Source organism: Centroberyx gerrardi, chromosome 21, assembly GCF_048128805.1.
Source record: "Centroberyx gerrardi isolate f3 chromosome 21, fCenGer3.hap1.cur.20231027, whole genome shotgun sequence".
NCBI lineage: Eukaryota > Metazoa > Chordata > Actinopteri > Beryciformes > Berycidae > Centroberyx > Centroberyx gerrardi.
Genome location: NC_136017.1, coordinates 16,813,236 through 16,830,047, shown reverse-complemented (window position 1 = coordinate 16,830,047; position 16,812 = coordinate 16,813,236). Strand labels below are relative to the sequence as shown.

Here is a 16,812-nt window from a genome sequence, read left to right as displayed (position 1 = left end):
ACCTACAGTACAGATAGTCATGGAATTCTGGACAAAATCATATCTAACAATAAAAATATTCTCAGATTTGGGTCCGAGAAACAAAATCTCAGCAAATGGGGGTCCGTGGCCCTAATGTGTACTAAATTAGGGGTCCCTTATGTGAAAAAGGTTGAGAATCACTGGTCTATATAGTAGAGTCAGCTAGGAAAATGAAAGCCTGTGCACCTTCATTGATGGCGCGACATAAAGCGCACAGCCCATCTCAAAATGTAAACATGTTCTCTGTTCTTGTGTTCATTTTTGTCTCAGCAAAGACACAAGTATTAACTTTCCTGGATTATATATTCATCACCTTCCATCTCCAAATAGCATTTATTCTCCAGAATATTATCATACAAAAAAAAGTTAGAACATTCCTTTGAAACATGTTTTGTAAACCACGTCTACCTTTGATGCAGAAGGCATTACATACCATAGCCCGTAAAGGCAATTTAGTCAACACAGTGTTATAGCAACAGAATGAGTATGCTAGTAGTTTAATGTTGTGCAACAATTTATTGAACAGTGTAGCTAAGAACACATGGCGAGGCAACAAATGTGAATGTCCTTGAAACCTTAAAGCCATGGGAACGAAATGGCACCAGAGACAAAATTTGTCACCACCTGATCGCAAAACACAAGCTTGAGCAGTTTGCCTGCGTATCTGCACACAAAAATAGACAGGCACCAGCCTTTTCCTTTACAAGTCTTTCAAAAACCTAGAAAACAAGTGCCGTTTGTGTCCGTGATCGAATCTAGCGGCTCGTCATCTGTCGGGCAGGTCCTCGCTGGTGTTCCTCAGGGCCGGTGAGGAGCAGGGAGTCACTGCGGGGGGAGAGGGATGCCCCGGGGGTCGGTGACCTGGCCCTCCTGCAGGTTCTTCACCAGCTGGGCCAGCCAGCGCTTGGTGGTGGTGTCGTCCTTCAGGACCTGGGCGAAGGTGGTGTCTTTCAGCTGGTCCGGTAGGCACTGCCGGAGGGCTTCTCTGGCTCTGCACACCACGGAACAAACAGAGAGGACAAAAATAACAACTGCACAGTCTGGATTCAAGGTACATATGTTGGTTTGGCTATGTTGGCTTTTTGTTCAAAATCAGATCTGGTCGAGTCAGTGTGGTCCACCTCTGATGTGATGCAGTTTGATCGTTACTGTATTTATTGTAGAATTGATAACTATTACACTGGATGTCTATGGGAAGCGCTTAACCTGAACTGATTCTAATGAGACATTTTGATCAGATTCCACACGTGTATGCATGAATATGTTTTTTAGTTTTTACTGTCATCATCATCCTGGGTTTCTATGCAGAGTTTCAGTGTCCCATGATGGTCTAAATGCTGTTTCAGAGGCTTTTCTATCCTGACAATAACATTCTGGGGGAAACACTGAATACTTGGAATGTGCATTTATAAATTCAAGTCTATTATTAAGAACTACACTTATTTGTTCGATTTGATTATAGTACCTGGAGTTGTCGGACAGGCGTAGGTAGCAGCGCACAACGTGCTTCAGCAGGCGGGCTGAAGGCTCTTTGGAAAGCTGAAGAACCATTTTGCCCTGAAATAAAGGGGGGAAGACGTAAGGCCGAGATGAAAAAATGAACAGAGAAATATTACATTATTAGGACATGAGGAACTTACAAGAATCATAGCAACATGGGAGAAGCGCTCGTAGGTTTGACAGATGTATGCCAACCCCGTGTCGTCCAGGAGAATTTTCTGTAGTATAAAGGTTGCAACCTAGGAGGGAAAACAAGACTGCTCATCACAAACCATTTAAAATATTTTCCCATGTTTTTCCTAAGTTTTTCTGCATTTGTGGTGTTACAGCCAGAATTCAAGAAGAATGACAAAGTGAAAGCATGTTTTCAGTCACTTGTAGATTTCTCCCAGTCTAACTTGCAGATGTGGAAGACATCTCGAGGAATTTGGATGCACCATTACTCAATTTTCACTGACAAAGGGTTAGATACTGACTCAAAACATTCCAGGTTTTCATGCATCAATAAAAGTCTTCACTTTGACATTATGGGTTATTGTGTATAGATGAGTGACAAAAATACCACTTTAATCCATTTTTAACTGGATGTTAGAGGCTGTAACACCACATAATGTGTAAAAAGTCATGGGGGGGGTTGAATTCTGAAGGCACTGTAGATGCTTTAATGTCACTTTATATTTTATCTGTCTGTCTGCTTCAATGCATCTGCTTCTACTAGTATGTTTTGTTAGTACTTGGTGGCTTCAGGTTACTTTGTATATCGGTGTATTGCATGTAACTTTGTTTTTAGTCTGTGTGTCTTACTGTGTTTTCTGTCTGTATTTTTGAGTTTCATCTGTATCAGTGTCCGACTTCTTTATGATGCTTTAAACATCACTTGTATTCTTTATTTTAATTTGTATTGGTTTTTAGTGGAAAACTAGCTGGCTGGCTAATACTGGTCCATTTATAACCTCAGGTGAGAGTACCGTTTTAGAGAGTTCACTGCCGGACTCCATGATGCGAAGGCACAGGGGGATGATCTCCGTCGTCAGCAGGAAGTTGATCACCTCCTGCTCGTCTGTTTTCACCAAAGCACCTGGACAGGGTAAACACATGGAACCAATCAGATAAAAGGTAGGAACTGTATAGATAGAGTTTTAGTTTCATAAATGCTGTTTGAGAGGATTTTCCTTGACAAAAATGAAATTCTGTGGGAAAACACTGCATACTTTTAATTTTTAGCATGAAAATCCGTTGACCACTTCCATTCAAATATATTGATATCAGCCTTCATAAACCCATATTGGTCGAACCCCAATTACAAGGGTAGAAAATAAAAAATGGACCCACATCAGCAGTCATAGGATGCAGGCCAACGATAACAAACAGTGAGAATAAAAATTGAGAGTTGCAGATGTGCGACCCAAGAATTGTTTTCACTTAGTGTTATAAGAGATCAATGGAACTCAGTTCGCTTACCTATGACCCCTAAGCTGGTGAGTCGGAGGTACTCAAATGGCCGTGTTTTGCTCACAGTATGTAAGAACGGGTAAAGGAAGAGTGGGATGTGCGCAGCCAGGAAGGCAGATCTGTGAAGGACGAAACACAAGAGTCAGAAGTGTAAGAGTTAACACATTTCACTACTATTCCATGACGTTCAGTGCAATTTTCAATATCAATTTCGATATTTACTTCCTATTTTATTATTCAAATATGAATGTGTGTTCTGGGCATGTTTGTCTGCTACCTGGTCTCTGGATGGGAGGCCACACACTGGAGGAGCGCGAGGGCGTTGCATACTCTGTTGGACTGGTGTGCCGTCAGGGTGGGGGGGTTGATTGACGGGTAGATGTTGACGATTTCCTAGCAACGAAAGGTATGCAGGGGAGGGAAGTCAGTGCCACCATCATCATCCTCACTGTATTTCTCATTTGCTCCCTCATCACTGTTAACACTTCCATACCACAGTTATATTTTTGTGGTTGGTGCTGTGTTCCGCAATGACAAGACCCATTAGTTAAACAGAGTTTTGTGGTCAGACAGGAAGTCCACAGTGTTGCACCATACACTGACCTGATACATTCCATCACACCAAACGCCATTCAAAAATCTGGCAATTTAACAATAATAATAAACTTTTTTTATATAGTACTTTTCTAAAACAATATTTGCAAAGTGCTTTACAGCCAAATAGACCATAGTAAAAACAGCAGGGAAAAAGAGAAAAATGGAAAAAAATAAGAACAATTAGAGATGTAAGAACAATATCAACAACAAATGTACATAATAACAAGCATGTAATTTGGCACTTTGAGAAGGATTAGAAGGCCAGTGTCCACTGGCTCTGGTGTGTGTGCATTCTGGCTCTGTGCCAGTCACGTCATGTTGGGGTTGTACATATTGTTTATTACTAGGTCAGTATAAGTAATGTTGTAAGTAATGTAGCCTAATGTTCAGGTTTAACAAGGTAAACTACAAGGCATTAGGTAGAGCGCAAACGTCCCAATGCTGACCTATTCACCAACTTGCAAAGTTGCAGCCTGAATTTACAAATCTGCAGCCATAATGGTTTAAGTTTGTTTATGTTATCTCTTCTGAGTTTGACTTACCCAGAGCGCTTGAAAATAGCACTTGAATACAACACTGAAATCCTGGATGTTGGACTTTCCCACCAGCACTTGAACGCAGCATTATTGTTCTGAATTGCCTGAGCTGTACAATTAGGGATGGGACTATACTTTATCTCACGATACGCAATATGGGGTTCACAATTCAATACAACCACCATACAATGTAGCCTAATAAACTAGAAAATGTGCTCAGTAGAACACAGACATCCGCCATGTGTGACAACACCCCGCAAGGAAGTTATGCACCATTTGGTGATATGCCACGCCCACCACCACGCCCCCTTTTGGCCAATCGACATGAAAAGTTAATCAGTTCTTTCTTGGCCCATAACCAACCTTCTTGCCAAGTTTTGTGCAAATCCGTGCCCAACATTTTGAGATATCCTGCTGACAGACAGACGGACGGACAAACACACAGATGCGGGAGAAAACATTACCTCCTTTGCGGAGGTAATAACAGTTCAATGACAACAAAGTCTGTGCAGAATTATGTTTATTTCTGAGCCACAAATCTTTCTAGCGATGGCATTGTCTTGCTAGAATGTAAACAACAATTTTAAAATGTCATTACAAAGCGCAAATAATATAATTTGGATGGAGAGCTTGTGAAATTGTGATGGTCAAGCCGTCTCATTTGTGATTACTACAGCAGAATAAAATGGAGCTAATATCATGATTCATTTTTCTGCCCCACAATATGTATTGTCACATTTTTGTATTGTGATATATTGAATTCCGATATCCGTCCCATCCCTATTTACATTGCGTTGCATTCACACACTTCTCTCTGCATCGTTCAAGTCTACACCACAAGCAGGCCTAACCTAAGACCTGTGGAAAAACACTGCAGCGGCTCACCTGCAGCAGGGCAGCTATGGTGCCACAGGAGTGCCACAGCATGGGCGCCAGGTCCGGTACCGACTCCCGTTTCTTGCTGAGCTCCAGGAGCGCATTCTCCCTGGTGTCGGGACTGGACAGCTCGTTGATCCACTGGTAGATCTTCTCTCTATCCACTTGCGCCAGCGCTGTGGTTACAGCCTGAAAGCAATACAGAAAATGTATCTCCCTGTACCTGCCGTTCTTTTCTTGTAAGGCGACAACAGTGGAGCCAGACTCCATTCAAAAAATATGTCGATTTAAAGCTGCCTTCCTCATCAGCAAACGTATACACCTCGTAAAACTTAAGATTTTTTTTCCTTTTATGAATCGATGAGGCACTCTGGTAAATCAGAAATACAAAAGATTTACCTTTTAGAACTGGTTCACCTATTATTACCACATACAAAATGCACTGACTCACATTGAGGAGGTGAGAAGCAGTATGAACCACATCTAAAAATATAACTTGTATTTTAATAAGAGCTGCAAGGTGTATTGGATATATGCCGAATTCAAGAGTGGTCATAAATATAAGTAAAAAGGTACTTCTTTATTTTCCATGACATGTGTGCATCTGCCGATAAGTAAAACACTATTAAATTGAGTGATTTTTGAATACAGTTTTGCGCAGAGTGTCTCTCCATACGAGAGAGAACAGTACGTATCGGGGCTAAACTTTAAGTAACGTTAGCCTCGTAGCCGAAAACTCAACCTCTTAACTCTCGGCCATGACAACTCGCTTACGTTAACACCACAACTGTAACTGTACTCGTGCAGCAGTGGATGTGGTTTTGTATCTATTCCAGCTAATGTCAACGTCGCTAGCATTAGCTACCTAGCCTATTAAGTTACCTTGGCAGAAATTACACTGTGAAACTTACTGCTCCTGTAGCCAGCATTCTCTGCAGCGCTTGGATTTGGTCCCCGGAGGCCTGTTGAGAACCAATTTTACCAAGTGTCAGGTCTTTTGGAGAATGGAAATAGAAATACTCTGCTGAAACAGAGACGCTAGTGCAGTTGCTGTCAATGTTGCACCGGCCGAAATGAGTATTCTTCTTCTGTCAGGTCGCAAATCCACATCAAAGGTGCATACTGCCACCTACTGTACAGCAGTGTGTAGCGTCATGGAAATCACCGGAACAAGAATAATACTTCCGGTCCACCTTTTAAAAAAATAAAAGCACCATTTCTGTAAATATACAGCACTCCAATATTGAAAATAAAATACAAATTATCAATTAATTAAAAAAGTATGTTTTGCTATGGTAAATAGAAAAAGATCTCAGATCTTAGATAGCATCTGCCAAACTATGAACACAGCAGAAGTTTTATTATATATGGCTTTACGGCATAAAACCCATTCAAGTCCATCAACAAAAGTCTACAAGAGCAGCTGCCTGTATGTGTAAATTTACTGATACACCATTAGGAATGAAAAAGAAACTTTATCTTTGAAAAATTGGATGGAGAAGATTGTGATGTCAAATGCCTTCACTGTACGTTATACCATGTGGCAGGAGCAAATAACTGCCCTGTAAGAATTTAAAGTTGTATTAATAACATATGCAGAAGCAGTGAGCAAAGTGGACAATGGAACAGAGAAAGGAACTGAAAGAAAGCTTGAAGGTCAAAGAGAAGAATGGATTGAACGTTTGGGAAAGAAAAGGTACTTGGCCTAGTGCAATGACTGTAATATGTGCAAAAGAAGCAGGGAAGAAATAAAAAAGGACTGAGATGGCAATAGAAGCGGCAAGAGTGATTATTGGGATTAAAGACAAGAAATTAAGTGGACGAGATTTTTAGAGGACGTTTTTCCACAAAACCAGTAGGTGGCGCTAACGGGACACTAGTGCTGCAACGAGTTTTATGTATCGACCAGTGGAGGGCAGTAATACGCCTAGAAGCTTTTACAAACTGCCGGAAATCCTAAAAGAAGAAGAAAAATCAAAGAAGAGAAGAGTCAACTGCAGACGCCTGTGGTTTGAAAATGTAAATATACTAAACTGTAGCTTTTTAGCAATTGCTTTTTGCAGTGTCGGATAACTACACAATCAATAACAAACGATAACACCTGGCGTTTGAAAATTTAATGCTATGCGTCTTCACTGTTCCTTGCATGGTTGTAGACAACGAACGCTGTAACGTAAATTAACTGCAAAGTGAGCTAACGGTAGCTAAATAAATACTAGATATGTAACGGTACCTTCGTTATAAGCGCTAAGATTAGCTAACGCTACTTGCTGTTTGGTTGATAGCTTGTTGTACGAGCTTTACTGTATTGCTTGTAACTTAGTTCGTTGTAGCCCCGATACTTTCCAGACAGATGGCAACGCAGAAATCCGTGAAAAAATCTGTCAGTTTAAAGCGGTCATGCTTGTTGACAAACGTACGTACCCTAAAGGACATGACTTAAGACTTTTATGAATAATTAACATTCACTCTTCAATTCGGCATCTATCGGATACATCAAGCAGCATTTTTTCCAATCAATTGTAACTTTTAGAAGTAGTTATTCTCACAGTCTTTCACCAAAATACACAGTGGAGGGCAGTAGCGAGCTGTGTGAACCAATTCTAAAAGTTGAATATAGTGAGATACAATTACTGCTTGGTTGGTCGTTTGTATGCCGAATGTGCCAGAAGAACTTACCGATTCGTAAAAGGACTTACTTTTTATTAGACGAGGTGTGTATGGTTACCGATAGGCAAGCAGCTTCAAATTGCCAGATATTTGAATGGAGTTCAGCGTTAAGCTCTCTACATACAAAAGAGAATGAGAACGTATTGAAGGCTTTCTGTAGTTCTCTGGGATCTAACGACTTGTCTGCTATTTTGTTTCCTGCAGCCGGGAAAAGGCGATGGAACAGGTAAACCTAAACAAGAATAACGTGTGTGTGTGTGTGTGTGTGTGTGTGTGTGGGGGGGGGTTATCATGTATACTAGAGAATGGGAGAGAAGTGTGTGTGAAAGAGATAGAGGGTCATCTTTCATTCATTGCTATGGTAGTTGAAGCTCTTCTCAGAAGGGGGGCTGTAGTAACTTGATAATATGTGGGTTTTGACTGAAGCCAGCTCACTCAGGGAAGACACCCAAGGGTGATTTACCAGCTGTACTAAAAAAAACAGCAAGCCACCTAGTTGTGTTCTCAATCTAAACAAGCAGAACTAATGTTTCTTTTGAGTAGCTAGTGTTTTGCTGAGTGGAGGACATTCAAGAGTGGAAATGGACAGCAAGAGTGCAAATTCTTACTTACACTCAAGAGACAAGACATATGTTTATCTGTGGACCTACAGGCAATTTCAGGTAGAGCTAAATCCACAGATTTCTCTGTCTTTTCCTCTTCTCCGAACTGAAAGGCGCTGCATGGTATTGTATATTTGATTGCCATTTTAACGTTTTTCCCTCTATGTTGTATTTTGTCTGTATTGCAGCAGGAGCAGACAGAGTGGGACGGTGTGAATAAACTTCTCCAGCACAATGGATTTAAGCCAGTGTACTTTGCTGATCCTGTTGAGAATAAGAACCTTTCAGGTAGGGGTGAAGAGTTAATAACTCCATGCAAAATTTAAATTGATATGGAATTTGAAGGCTGATACGTATATTCTTGGATTAAAGCTGTCTATAACTGATATTTTGAGCAGAAAGTCCATTTTGACAATTTTTATGTAAAGAAAATGACAAGTATTCCGTGTTTCTCTCGGTAGTTTATTCTGGTCAGGATGGAAAAGCCTCTAAAACGGCATTTAGACCATCATGGGACACTATAACTCTCCATAGAAACTGAGGAAACATGGTCAGTATGAATTCTCCTGATTAGTGTTGACTGTATCGCGTGTTTCTCCGTATGCCCTTAGATTTGGTTCTGCTGGACAAGAAGTCTGCCAGTGAGATCAGGACGACGCTGAGGACGATGCTCGCAGACTCTGAGAGGAGACAAGCCCTCATTCAGGAGCTCATCCAGTCTAACAACCAGCTCAAGTAAAGCAATCCGCCAGCCAGTGAATCCCACTAGAACTTTTTATCTCAAGTCGTTTGTTATATTAGCCCCACGATTCGTATTGTCACATTTTCGTATTGCGATATATTGAATTTCGATATATCGTCCCATCCCTAGTCTGTAGACCTTCATGAAAAAATTGAATGAATTGACAACCCAGAGATTGTTGGTGAATACTGTGTAATTTCCTTTGGGAAAGAACCAATCTGTTCAAATTGAACTTGAAAGCGGCGTTCACCCCAAACTGAGATCAGACCAAAGTCTCAACTATGGTCCAATTGCGACTTTTCTTCTCTCTTGCAGCCATGCTGTATTGTTATTGTTCAAGCACATCAATGTCAGTTGCAGAAGTTACGTACGATGCATGGTACAGTTTTGGTGTGATGACAAGGCATAAATGGAACTCCCATCTCTGTAAGTTTGAAGACTGATTACAGAGATCTCTCATCCATTAATATTACAGAGATATTTTTCTTATTCCCGTAGATAACTAGCTAAACGTAGACATTATGTCATGTCGAGAAAGTGTTTCAGTGATCTAAGACGACATTCTGGGAAATGTAGGGAATAGGAAGTAGACGAGGCAGGTTGAGGAAAAGTGGGTACACTAAAAAGTAAATTCCAGCACCTAATCGCAAAATAACTCCTGGAATGTACTGAGCATCACAGACTGTTGATATCGAACAGCATTACTGTCAGGTTTTTTGTGTCCGACCGTCTGTTTAATAATGCATGCGCGGTGTTGTGCCGACCACCTGTCCTCCTGTCACCCAATCTCGTCGGCATCAGATGAGTATCATAGCGATACGCCTCCCCTGCCTTATAGCTCAGTACAGGTATGAGGTCTGAACCTGAGGCTGGGTTTCACCCAGACGAGGGGGGAACCGTCTGTCAGCAGCACCAGTCCTATTTTATCAGGCTGTCAGAGGATTTTCTCCACAGCCTCTCCAAAGCGAACATCTCCAATAAATTTTCATCTCCAGTTACCCCTGAAAAGTAATACCAGGGCATACAGTTGATCTTGATAATATTTAAATGACCCCTCTTCACACCTGCACACTGGGTTGCCAGGTTTCTGCCATAGGTAAGTTTTGGCGCTCTCTCAGCGGGACAGTTACATTCCCTTAAGAGAAGCACTTGCCTTTAATCGAGAAAATTAAAATTGTATAGGTCTAAAGAAAAACATAGCATAGATCATGTAGACCTAAAAGCCTATTTCCAATTATATGACAGTCTTTTATTGATTAGCATATTATATGGACATCCTTGCATTGTTTGTTCATTAGGCTCATTAGCAAAGGTTCAAATGAAATGTGTTTGTCTTCAGAGAGGAGGCTCAGGAGCACGTGAGCCGGGCGGCCCGTCAGTCCCAGAGGACGACAGAGCTGGAGGGGCTGCTGGACGGGGTGAAGGCCAAAGTCCAGGACCTGGAGGACCGGTACCTCAGCAAGGCCGTGCAGCAGCACAGCCAAACGCAGCAGCTGCAGCAGGACAAGCAAGACGCACAAGTACGTCAAGGGTTTTCATTCATTGTCATCCACATCAAGCTTTTCCATTCTGGGGAACCGCTGAATACTTTTGGGGAATTTTTTGGCACGAAAATAGTCAAACTTAAAGTTGGCTATCGGTTGCTTCAATCCAAAAAACATCTGTATCAGTCTGGAAAAAACCCATATCGGTCCATCCCTTCTCAATGGCACCTCAATTGGAGTGATTTTCAAGGCAGTCATTTTTATATTTAAGTATATTTTTATTCAGTTTTGTTTGTTGTTGGCCTCTCCAGAAGCGCTGCCAGGCCCTGGAGCAGAAGCTGTCTAAGCAGAGGGAGGCGGTGGCTCAGCTTCAGAGGAAACTCTACTTCACCGTCAAGGAAGAGGAGAGGCGACTGGCCCGGCAGAGCCAGGCCTTCCAGCAGATCTACCAGACAGCCGACCAGCAGAACTCCTCAGCGGACCAGCAGTAAGAGCATGACTGATTCACTTGTACCTGTGACTGAATATTCATACAGTCTAGTTTATCTAGTTTGAGGTCAGATATTGAAGTCTTGCTCTTGTATCTGCAGAGTGTTGGATGTGATCGACTTCTATGAGACTCAGATGATTCAGCTGCTTGATGAGCTTAGGTAAGATACGCCTCCCACACTTCTTTTTCATGTTCAATGCTGATGTGCTTTTTTACTTTGATTATACAGTTGGTATTCGTCTACTTTTTCGTCTACGATTTTGCAGTATGCATTATAGCACATATTTTGTTTCGATTATGTTATGATGCCCTCATAATGTGCTGATGATGCCTTATAATGCCTTATGAATTAGTGTTGGACGGATATATACCTTTTATTGGGAATCAGGTGTCGGCCAGCCAGGGTCATATGATGCACTTTGATTACATATTTATTGTGGAATTGATCAATATTACACTGGTTTGCTATGCCTTCTCTTGATTCTCCCAGCTCTTCTCTCCTTTGCAGCAATTCATGAACCCAAATCCTACGATATAATCCTGTCTTTTAGTTACTTAAGAGAGCAAGTAAAGTAAAAGCAAGCCAGTAAAGTAATCATCCACCAACTTGGGAATGAAACTTTAAAAAAAATGTTGAAATAAAACAACATTGTTGCAGTATGATTGCTTTAGGAACAATGTACCATTATAGTTTATAGTATCTTTATAGTCATTACATGTGAATTGGCCTTTAACTTGAACTGATTCTGAGACATTTTGATTGAATTTTATACAAGTACGCATGAAGATGTTTTATTAGTTTTAGTAGTAGTAGTACTATCATCCTGTGTTTCAATGGGGAGTCTCATCATTTGAATGCTGTTTCAGAGGCTTTTCCACCCTGACAAGAATGAGATACTGCGGGAAACACTTACATTTTTTTTTTACATGAATATATGCTGTCTATTGGCGCAAAATACTAAATCACCAGCTTATGTTAAAAAAGTATCGGTATTGATGTTGGCCTTCATATCAATCGAACTCTACTATGAACAACACCTCAAGTGTTGCATCTACTTTTACTCAGTAGTCCATTTTCACCCCACCCTTCCGCCCAGGTCCTTCAAAGGAGAACCAGTAGGATCTCGAGCGTCTGATCAAACAAGTATTAGGAAGGTGCATGGCGATGTTACTCCCACCTTCAAAACCATTCTAAAGGTAACCTGACAAACTTGCATTCATCTTCAGAAATGTTTGACGTAAGCAGCAGATAATACCTTTGCGTTTCTCCTAAGTCTTACCAGGAACAGCAAACGGAGAGCGAAGCTCAGAGAGAAGAGCTAAGGAGGGAAGTTGAGCGCTTGAAGCAAGAGTTGGAGAAAAGGTTTGTGTATGAATATGTGTGCATCCGATTTTAGAGAAAAGCAAACTTCTTTGGTGCATCAACATGTGTTCTCGCTGATATAATGTTCCTCTGTGCAGGCCGACAGTTAAAGAACTGAAGTGCTACAAACACCAGCTCCGCCGTTTGGAGGGATTAAACAAACACAGTAACACAAGGTAGGAAAACTGGATTACGATTACTTAACATACTGTATGCTAAAGCGTTAGCATGCACACTGGACAAAGCTATCTACCAGAGACACAGAGGATTTTGGTGCCAACCGTCTTGTTTGACCAAAGGGCCAAACTCCCAAAAAAGTCGTAGTAGTCCTTTAAGAGTTTATGTCAAAGTATCCTGGTATTGACTACTATACCCATTTTGCCTGTGTGTACCAATTATGTACCACTCGCCTTTGCAGATTGCCTAAAGAAAACAACCAAACTGAGATGCGCAACTTGGAAGCAGGAAACTGTGCTCAGTATCGCCATGTAAGCATGTTTGATTCCACAAGATCTAGTAGATATATATTCCAATAAATAATTCCCTTCATTTTGGAGTTTTTGTAAAGTGTCAACTAGGGTCCGAAGGCAGATACCGATATTTTTTGATTGAAGCTGCTGATGGTGGATATTTTGTGCTGATATTCAATACATAACTGACGTGATTTTCCTCTCCAATATTTCAGTTACTGAATGAGATGAGCGCCGTTTTGACCTGTCCCAAAGCTCCGTTGCGGCTGCACAGACAGAAACCCAGCAGTGTTGGTTTGGAGCTGGCCGAGTTTCAGGGTCTCCTGCCCACACTGGAGGCCTGGGCCCAGCAGCTGGATTCACTGAAGGTGAGGACCGACCGCCTGTAGGCTTGCAGTATCCTGGCCCAGAGCTCAGGCTTATATTACCTTTCTGTTACACCCCCAAAATTAGCAATTGCATCCTCTTTTACAAAAGAGGTTTTCAAAAAACAATTGCCTCGCATTCCCTCATGTGGATGTATGCTCTACCTTGAACTGAGTTGAATTTCTGTGTGCATGTGGTTAGGACCTGCACCATGGTCTGAATATGTTGACTGTAAGACTGATGCCGTGGCAGCCATCAGACGGTGGCCATAATGCTGCAGAAGCTGTGAAGGTGGAGGACATGATGTTGCTCGTGGACACCATGTTGGAGAACACCTCCACTGACGATGAGAAGGTATAACACTACAGGCAGTACAGACCACAGTAATTCATGCTGTGTTAACCCTAATAATAGTGTTAACCGTAACCCTTGCACTTCTTCGTCTATTTTGTTGTTTGGTGGTAGTAGTAGTAGTAGTAGTAGTAGGCCTAGTAGTAGTAGTTGTATTGGTGGTGGTAGCAGTAGTAGTAGCAGCAGCAGTCACAATGATTAGTTCGAAATGTATCTCTTGTAATAAAACACAAGGCACTATGGTAAACCAGCATGTGAATACAAAATGTCTCCATAATCAAACACAGACATCGTAGTGGATTGTACAGTGTTTTCTTTCTGTGGTGTTCCTCTGGCTTGCTAGGTGCTCAGAAGCCCCACCAGATACACTCTGGAGTCCATGGTGTCCCACTTCCAGAAACTGTTTGACGTGGGCTCCCTCAGCGGAGTCTACCCGCGCATGAACGAGGTGTACACCAGGCTGGGGGAGATGACCAACGCCATGAGAAACCTCCGAGATGCTCTGGAGCTAGGTAGCTTCATGTCTACTTTAGTCAATTTAGGACATTTGTACGGTAGTCGAGCACGCGCTAAGTTCCGTTTACGCACAACAGAATAAGACATGCACTTCTGTAGTAAAAATTTGTAGCCCTTTTTTCTTTCCAGATGTACCAAAATTCTGTGTTTAAAGAATGATTATTATCCAAATCATCAATATTTTTAAGATTTTCTTATATTTTCCATTGTAAGTACAGAATGAAAATGCTTTACTACTAGGGTTAGACCAATATATTGGTTTGACTCTTGTTGGTCTTTATTAAAAATCAGATCTTATCCATCATATCAGAGGTGGACCACACTGACTGGAAGTCAGTGTGGTCCACCTCTGATATGATGGATATTGGATGATATGATGGATATATTTACTGTAGAATTGATCAATACTACTGGTTGTATATGGGAGGCTGTTAACCTGAATTGATTCTAATGTGACATTTTGATCATTCAGGCCACAAATATCAGTATCGTTCTTCAAAAACCCATATTGGTTGAACCCACTTTGTTCACCCTACCTACACCTCCTTGTTCATGATTTCTTGGTGTTTGTGGTTGTGTGTCAGACGACAGAGCTCCTCCTAGTGAGGTGGTGAACCAGGTGGCCCGACTGGTTTCCTCCACTGAAGACACTGTTGGATTGCAGCTCCACAACCTGCTGGGAGACGCTGACATAGACAGGTTCAGATACACAGTACTATCTAGTGTGTGAACGAATTTCTATTTGTTGGTGTTTGAACGCTGGAGGGGATGGGACGCTCTCTGTTTGCTTGGCTAAAACGGGTGGATTTTTACCTAAAATCTTGCCTAATGCCGCTTCAAAAACTAGGAAAAGCATGTGTCACAGCTGATAATGTAATATCTGACGGATCACGTGATAATTTGCCATAATGTAATAAAATGTCCCTCTAGATGGGTTGAAAATTGCTGGATAATGTAATCACATGACAGTATTACGTTAACCAGCATTGATTACTTCAGAAGGGGCGGAACATACAGTATGTGTATTCACCTCCTGCATTCAGGCTTTTTTCTAGATTATTGATAATTACAAACAGGCAAATTGACCCCTCTCAAAAAAAAAAGCTGATTAAACACAGAAGTATAATTTTGGTTACCCTCTTTAGTTACCATTTAGAGTAGCTAGTGAATTAGTGGTATTTACTGTAGTGCAAATTATAGGTCCGTTTTAAGTTTGCAATCACCACACATGTAAACAACCCTTATGCAGCTTTTATTACATTTACATGTGTTGTTTAGAATGTGTGATGCATGGTCGATCTCAATGCAGAGCTCAGTCAAAGATAAAGTGAACAAAGCCAGTTGTACTGTAGGACTAGTTTTAACTGTGGTTTTCTTTTTCAGTATCATCATCAAGGTGAAGCAGCATGAGGACTTCTTCCCTGCTTTCCATTCTCTGGTCATGGAACTGTTACAGACTCTGGGTAAATACGCCGTGACAAATTAAACTAGGAGAAATGTGTGCTTGTAGGGTTGAAAGTGGCCTGAATTTCTGACAGAGCATGATACACTTGTCCAGATTCTGTCTTGCCGTAGTTTTTCTAGGTCCTGAAAATGATGCAGTACTTTATCTCATTGCTTTCTTTTTGCTCCTTCTTTCTTTCAGGAGTCAGTCATCTGGATGACATTGTTCCAGCTCTGAGGTCTTTGAAATTACAGGCGCAGTGTGGAGTGTTATGATCATTTTTTTTAATGAGTCAACTTTGATTATATTATGAATGAGCTGTAATGGGTAAAGCTATATAAAAATGTGCAACAGTGTGGGAGAATAAAGAACAAGGCAAAGAGGTTCATATTGCAAAGTCATGCTTTTTTATTGTGAATAAAAACCATATCAGACACCTATCTGTATCCGTCTACTCTAAGTTAAATATAAGCTTACAGTTATAGTTAAAATACTGCATAAAATTTCCCCAACATTGTTGTTATAAAATATAAATGGCAGTAAGAGAAGTCGTGTAACAGCCAAGTGAGGAATGTTGTATCATTTGATTCTTGACTTTAGTGTTACTTTAACACTAAATATTACACATGCATACATCTTGACTTTAGTGTTACTTTAACACACACATACATAAAACAGACTTGTGGCACCACACATAAAAAAGGCACTTGAGATAAGGAAAGAACATGATCGTCTCACTCAAAGCAAAGTGCATATAATGGCTGGAATAGAACAAGTGCTGGAGAACAATAGTGTAAGAGGATTAGTGAAATAAATGCTAAATTGATTTGGTGAACACAAGCATAAATGCAACCTTTATAATTAAAGCTGAAAATATTACACATGCATACATCTGAGAGAAACGAAAGAAAAACATCTACATCGATAATACTGCCCAATATTTATACAGACCCAAATCATCGTACCTATTTGGCTGTTACAGCTTAACACCTTGTTCGCCTGAAATAGAAGCGTAATACAGAACACTGCTGAAAATCCAACTTCAGCCAGTGGGAAATATCTGAGTGGGAATGCTGATCTGAAATCACTTACAAATCAGATTTATAGACAGCTAAAAGAGCATAACTGATCCAATATCAGCATTCATCCCTTGAAATGCTTTGAATCAGAGCTCAGAGCCTGAACCTTTGGCCTCCTCTAGCTGTAGCAGCAAAATGTATACAGTACACAGGGTTAGGGATTAAAGACTTAAATTAAAGATTAAATGCATATTTAGAATATAGCTGCAGCCCACGACGTCTTATCAGTTTAATCATGATTTACATGCTATTC

The 16,812-nt window shown here is 41.0% G+C and overlaps 2 protein-coding genes across 4 annotated transcripts; one reads left to right on the top strand and one right to left on the bottom strand.

The window, feature by feature from the left end:
* Positions 1–286: 286 nt before the first annotated feature.
* Positions 287–6,037, bottom strand: cnot9 (CCR4-NOT transcription complex subunit 9). Of its 2 annotated transcripts, none has more exons than XM_078291041.1 (8): positions 5,865–6,037; positions 4,992–5,171; positions 3,251–3,366; positions 2,983–3,092; positions 2,490–2,599; positions 1,662–1,760; positions 1,487–1,578; positions 287–1,012 (listed from the first exon to the last, which is right to left on the bottom strand). In XM_078291041.1, exons 2-8 carry the CDS (start codon positions 5,031–5,033, stop codon positions 844–846), a joined length of 738 nt encoding a protein of 245 aa, XP_078147167.1. In that variant the 5' UTR covers positions 5,034–5,171; positions 5,865–6,037; the 3' UTR covers positions 287–843. The 2 variants fall into 2 exon arrangements, with proteins under 2 accessions (XP_078147167.1, XP_071758198.2); XM_071902097.2 differs by having other exon boundaries at positions 5,894–6,037.
* Positions 6,038–7,741: 1,704 nt separating this feature from the next.
* Positions 7,742–15,916, top strand: cep70 (centrosomal protein 70). Of its 2 annotated transcripts, none has more exons than XM_071902118.2 (16): positions 7,742–7,878; positions 8,443–8,542; positions 8,866–8,989; positions 10,336–10,516; positions 10,792–10,967; positions 11,071–11,130; positions 12,068–12,167; positions 12,245–12,333; positions 12,432–12,509; positions 12,752–12,821; positions 13,019–13,171; positions 13,371–13,523; positions 13,864–14,032; positions 14,621–14,735; positions 15,420–15,499; positions 15,682–15,916. In XM_071902118.2, the coding sequence occupies exons 1-16, from the start codon at positions 7,870–7,872 to the stop codon at positions 15,753–15,755; spliced, it is 1,731 nt and encodes a 576-aa protein (XP_071758219.2). In that variant the 5' UTR covers positions 7,742–7,869; the 3' UTR covers positions 15,756–15,916. The 2 variants fall into 2 exon arrangements, with proteins under 2 accessions (XP_071758219.2, XP_071758218.2); XM_071902117.2 differs by lacking the exon at positions 7,742–7,878 and adding an exon at positions 8,215–8,314.
* Positions 15,917–16,812: the final 896 nt, after the last annotated feature.